General features: G+C 42.2%; 1 protein-coding gene across 1 annotated transcript in view; it reads right to left on the reverse strand.

The window, feature by feature from the left end:
• The window catches only part of tshz3b (teashirt zinc finger homeobox 3b), a 37,607-nt gene extending 32,115 nt beyond the window's left edge, over window positions 1-5,492 (reverse strand). Inside the window, exons 1-2 of the mRNA XM_052561588.1 lie at window positions 4,023-5,492; window positions 3,296-3,660 (exon numbers count right to left, since the gene is read on the reverse strand). Of these exons, the coding sequence (XP_052417548.1) occupies window positions 3,296-3,335 (40 nt within the window). The 5' untranslated portion in view covers window positions 3,336-3,660; window positions 4,023-5,492. The remainder of the gene's footprint in view (window positions 1-3,295; window positions 3,661-4,022) is intronic.
• Between the last annotated feature and the right edge of the window lie 508 nt (window positions 5,493-6,000).

Below are 6,000 nucleotides of genomic sequence, written 5' to 3' on the forward strand. Positions count from 1 at the left end.
ATCAACTAACTTAAAACACACTATGAATGCTATCATAATGACCGATATCAACATCGTTTGTCTTCATACATCAAATCTGCTCGGTTCAAACGCACGTACAGAGATTAGATTTCACCAAACTAAAAACTGGGACCGACCCGTCAACATGGAGACTGTAAGTTTAGGTATTGAGGGTGTGTGGACGTTTCCATCGATGGTGTGCTTTGGTAGCTAACTTTGATATTAAAAATACGAGACGGACAAAGAGATGGCTGGGGGGAGAAAGAGTTTGATGTTCTCTTCGACTCCCCTAAACAATTGATATGTTTGGTCTGGCAAAAGCTTTGAAGCCTGTGAACAAAAACACGGTGTGTATGCTGCATCGCCTGCGTCTGAATGGGTGTTTTTTTTGTTTGTTTTTTTGGCGGGGGGTGAATCACCCTCGCTAGACAGAGAGTGCTCTGTCTGTCTGTTAAAAAAGAGAGATAGATAGACAGAGTAGACTGAACAAATGGATAGCAGGCAGTTTTCCCCACTATTAAAAAAAAATAAATAAAAAATCATGACAAAGGTGCGCAAGAGCCCGTGACTCACTTCGACCCCGTTTTTTTTCACAACAAGATTTTTCTGCGCCTTTTGATTCTGTTCTGTCACCTCGCAGCTATTATTGCTCTTATTCTCTTGACCATTAAAAGCGCTCTATTCTAGCCAACGTGATTACCCAGGTACCCCGGCCCATTTGTCACCTGCAGCAGCAAATTGAGTTAGTGCACCAACTAAAGGCATGGAGGACTGTGTAATATCAACTTGATTACATCAAACTAGCTGCAAACCTAATTGGGCTGGATGACAGTGTGCGGAGCTTGTCATCTCCAATCATTAGGCCTGTCAGGAATCCATCAGCTTTACAGCTAATTAGGTGAACACTAATGAAGCTGGCAAAACAACTTTTCTTTTTCTACGGCTGAGCGGGCCTTCCAGACTTGGTAGGAGGAGGGAGGTAGGGAGAGACAGAACGAGGGAGCGAGAAAAAGAGAGACAGAAAATGTGAGGGAGGGCGAAATTTTCTCATGCAAAGCTCAAGGTTGCAGGGGACTGGATTTCCCAAAGTTCCTAATCAAGGCCCATCATCTGCCATCTTTCCTTTGCTCTTTCCATCACGACGGCACAATCAATTTGTCATCACTCTTTGTATGCCACAGTGCAGTCGTCAACCTTATAACTTGCAGCTGTGAGGGCTGCTGGGAGGGAGGGAGGGATGGAGTGAGAAGAAGAGAGAGAGACGGAGGGGAGGGGCATTGGTTTGAAGAAAGGAGAGAGGGAGTTAAAAAAAATATCACAGGAAGTTGCCTCGTCTAAAGAGAGAAAAAAAAGGCTCTCAGCCTGCTCTTGTATTTGTCTTCATCCGCTCATCAAAGGCATAAATGCCTGATTTTTTCTCTCTCTCACTCCTCTGAAATGAGAAGCCTCTCAGTCACCCTTGTTCCCCTCCTCCCTTCTTCCCTCTACCTCTGCGCGTCCATTAGGCAAAAGCATTTTGATAAAGTAAAGCACGAGCCTATCGTATTGGGAGAGGAGGGGAGGGGAGGGGGGACAAAATGAGAGCACTCACTCTGCCAACTTCTGATTGACCATTAGAGCTATTGATGAATGTGGCTGTCAAAGGAGAGACAATTAAATCAAATATGAAACAAAGTTGCTTTGACGGGTCAGACTGATGGAGCAAACCATTCTTCCGTCTCCAGATTAGGTTATTAGTTTTGTGTATGTGTGTGTGTGACTGTAGGTGTGCCCTCTATCGGACCGTTCATGAGTGTATCATACTCCAGTGGTATCCATTTGACTGCAAGAGCATCAGTGTCGATCAAACTGTATGGATCTGTTCTATATGACTTACGCATTAACACTTAACTGTTGGATCTGATTCTCAATAGTCTGCCTATTTTGATTTAGATATGATCTTAACCTGAAAATGTTTAAGCGGTAAATATTTAGCAGTCTATCGTACACTAACAGTCTGTAATTCATCCATGAATAAACAAAGACTTCTTGTGTCTCCAAGCAAAGTTTAGACAAGGATTCAAAAATCACAAGGCGTACGTATTCTAGTTTTTATCACAACAGTGACTGGTTGAAAAAAGCGGCTACAATGCAGGCCTGAAAAGACATTAGGACCAGTTAAGCGGACCGATTTCTATTTTTGTTTCTTTCTTGTTTGAATTTTTTCAGCTAACAATCAAAATGTAAAGATATGTTATTTTTAGACAGTTCTTTAAAAAAGAAGAAGAAGAAGAAGAAGAAGAAGAAGCTAAATAGTTTTAGATGTTGCCTATCGTCATTCAGGCGGTCTGTTTCTCATGTTCCTCGTGTTAGTGGTCTTTGAGCAGCGGAAGTAAATGTGGCCTTGTGCCCGGCCTATGTGGAAAAAAAGTAGAAAAGCGGCAATTAAAGATATTTAAATGAGCGGTTGTCAGAGTACACGTGACGTCACGGGGTTGTGGCGTTGCCATGGCGAGTGATTTATTGATGTTTATCAGGAATGAACAGATCAAAGAGCAGCCGGATGACAGACAATCAATCAGCCGTCAAATCAAAGATGGCAATTGTCCATTAAAGGCTCTTCTTAGACTCCTCGTGCGTCGGCTACAAAATAATCCTTGAGTCTTTCCAAGAAACGGAGAAGAGGGATACAAAAAGAAAAGAAGAAAAATAAATAAAGTTGGCTTTTTGTGATCAAATGTTTTCGCACAAAAAGCCAAAAAAGAACGAAGGCGAGCATCAAAGAGAGTCATGACAGTCAGCTGACACCCAAGCCCTTTTTTCCTGCGCTTCTTTATAGATCTCTAATTCATGGAGTCAATATCTACGCCCTGCGAGGAAAGAGAGCGGTGTGAGAGAGAACAATCAGAAGACTTCCAGTCGACTCAGCTTCAGCTGCACGGGAACTGACCAAAGTACGAAAACTACGCGAGGAAAATAGGTAGTATATTCACAGGTTATTCTTTTTCAGCCAGTCGACTAGCTACTGTCCTTAAGAGAATTGTGGCCTCAAATGATATGCAACACTAACATGGCAAACTTAATAAAAGGCAACCTATGTTATTAAAAAAAAAAAAAAAAATATGAAGAAAAAACTTTTTTTTCGTATAGACATAATTTCGCTAAGTAAAAAGAGCAGTGGGTAATTCCAGATCATTTCACTCACACATACTCGCACACACACACACGTTCAGCATTGCTATGCAAATAGCGCTAGAAAAACTAAAAACTAAAAATACAGAGGTGAAGAAGAGCAAATGAAGAAGAAGAGCCGTACCTGCCGAGCGCCGGGGCGCTTGCTGTTTCCTCCGCGGCATGTTTCTCTTTCAGGGTATTTTTTATTTATTTTTTCTTCAGGAGCCCTGAGATCCCGAGAGCTGCTCCGCTTCTGCTCTGATACACGGCACCTGGGGCGCTTTCACACGCCTGACATGTATCGGCAGTTTTCAAACCCCAAAATCAGACGGATAGATCTGAAGAGGATGAAGACGAAGCGAGATTTTCCCCCTCTTTCTCCTTTCTCTTTCCCCCCGCGTGTCTTTTGGATATGACGGAGAGTCTCGCCGTTACAGTGGGGAGGAAAAGCGCTCGTGCCTCAGTGCGATCCTCGCTCACTCCGCGCTGGAAGCTGCAACAGGCAAGCTTAAAGGAAAACGAAATGATCGCGTCACTCAAAGTCGGCAAACAGAGGCAAACATCAAGCACTGTCATATTAACTCCTTCCATCTCGAATGGGTTAGCTAGCTCATGTCATGTGGGTAGGCATATGTCTCTCTCTCTCTATCTCTCTCCCTACCGCAGCCAACCCCAATGCACTCTAATAGTAAAAGTAGCAGCTCACAAACACAACACTATAGAAATGCAATGATTGACATTTACATATGTGTATATCAAGTCAGCAGGCTGAGTTAATGTTTTCTGTTTAAGCGTAAAAACGCGTGCAATGCAAACAGCAATCACCTTTATTAATGGTTCACGAAGGCAAAGAACGAAGCTTTACTTACTCGGTCGCTTGAATAAACGTGTTATCCATGAGGAATCCCGTCCGAGTAATCGCATACGATTTGAAAAGCCAAAGAATAAAACAAAACAAACAAAAAAAATCGTGTAGCTGTCGCCTATAGCTTTCTGTGAAAATCCCAAAGACTCCAAGTGCCCACCGCCTTTCAAACGTCCATCTCTTTTATAATAAACAAACCGGGGTAAAGACAAAAAGCTTGGAGGAGGAGGAGATGGACGGACTTGTCGCCCGCGCGCTGCCTCGTTTGCTTATTTTGTCCGCGCGCGTTGGGAATCCGCTGAGAGAATCGATGCGATAGGTGTTTGATTGGGTATTCCTGCTTGTAATAACGCACATCAGAAGGAGGGGATGGACTCGGGCTGCGCCTCAGCTGCTGCTGCTGCGAGAGCATGGATCACTGAGCTATTGCCAAACACTTTCTTCACCGCTAATAGCACTTTTTAGCCTTCTTTGTGGGGCTCGTAGCAGGTATTTAAAACAGCAACGGGCGAAGCAGACGAGTCCTCTCGTGCTCTCCAGTAATGTCACTTTCGAAAAATCCTTTACCAAAAAGCTTTCTTCACAGAATGGACTTTTTAAGACGGTAAGATCAACATTTTCCAGATATGTCCATCATCATGGCACCTACTACTACTTCTACGAAACAAAATACAGTGTTATAAAGAAAGAGTTTTTTTTTTTTTTTTTTTTTTTTTTTTTTACAAGCGTTTAAGAAAGGGCGAAGTTGTCCGTATTGGGTGAGAGGGGGAGATGGGACTGTCCTCTCTGTTTACTAGCTGAGGGTGAGTTGTCAGACACTGCCTCTTCCACTAAAGTCCGCGTCTTCACTTCGCGATCGCGCTGTCTCCTCTCACATCTGACCGCAAAGGGAATCGCATCGAGCCCTCGGAAGGGGGCAACTGGGAGTCGTAGCGTTCAATAGAACTAGAATGTCCAGAATCTCTTCAGTGTCCGCGCGCCGAGCTCACACGGGCAGATTGAAAGGGAAGAGCAGTCTTTCACGGATCCGGGATGTTTTTGCCCGATCTCACTCGTGTGTGCATGCCGTTAGATCCGCCCAAGCATCTGTCCGTCTAACCATTGGCGCATCCATCAGTGTCACACACACACACACACACACACACACATACACACATATACACTCACAAACACACACACGCCGCACGGAGTCGCTTTAACTACGGGCAGCTTCTCTTCTTCATCAAACGACTGATAAAGCAAGATTAGAGTGTTAAATAGGGGGTGCTTCCCGATGTTATATCCTAAAAGAAATAATGCATTATCAAATTGCTACAGGCGAATGGGAGCCTACATTTTCAGACTTTAGTGGACGAATGTTTTTTTTGTTTTTTTTCTTATTAGCCACACGTTAGTCTATATTATTGCTGCAACTATTAATAATAACCTGCAGACGAGTAATGACAACGCGTAATTGTTTAAAATATAAAACTTTTTCTGAATGATTTTCTTAAAGTAACTCAAACAAGTTGATGCTATTTTTATTTTGTTATTATTATTCTTATGATTTAATTTCATAATATTTTTTTCTTGTCTTGTTGACAGTTGTAAAGTCTGAGTGAGGTGAATGTATTTGTCTTTTAGAGTAATTTGCACTGATGTGAATTGTTTCGATTTGCTGTAAATAACCGCGTGAAAAATACCATGAACTGTGGCGTTTATTTTTAGGGCCATATTTCACTGATTGCTTCAGTGTACAAGCATGTGAGTACTAGTGAAACTACTTTGATTATATATGCCATGAAAGTTTTTTTGAGAACCACGAATTGAATTTGACTTATTAAAAGTTATATAGTCTGTAAAAGTAAAATAAGCACAAAGTAAAACACTGGAGTAATGGAGATATGTTTAAGTCACAAAGACTATTAAACAGGTAAAACTCTCCCTCAAATATGTACTTTTCATGAGTGTAGATAAATGCAGGTATCTAAATTGAAAAATAT

The sequence above is a fragment of the Carassius gibelio genome, chromosome B7 (genome assembly GCF_023724105.1).
Source record: "Carassius gibelio isolate Cgi1373 ecotype wild population from Czech Republic chromosome B7, carGib1.2-hapl.c, whole genome shotgun sequence".
NCBI classification, from domain to species: Eukaryota; Metazoa; Chordata; class Actinopteri; order Cypriniformes; family Cyprinidae; genus Carassius; species Carassius gibelio.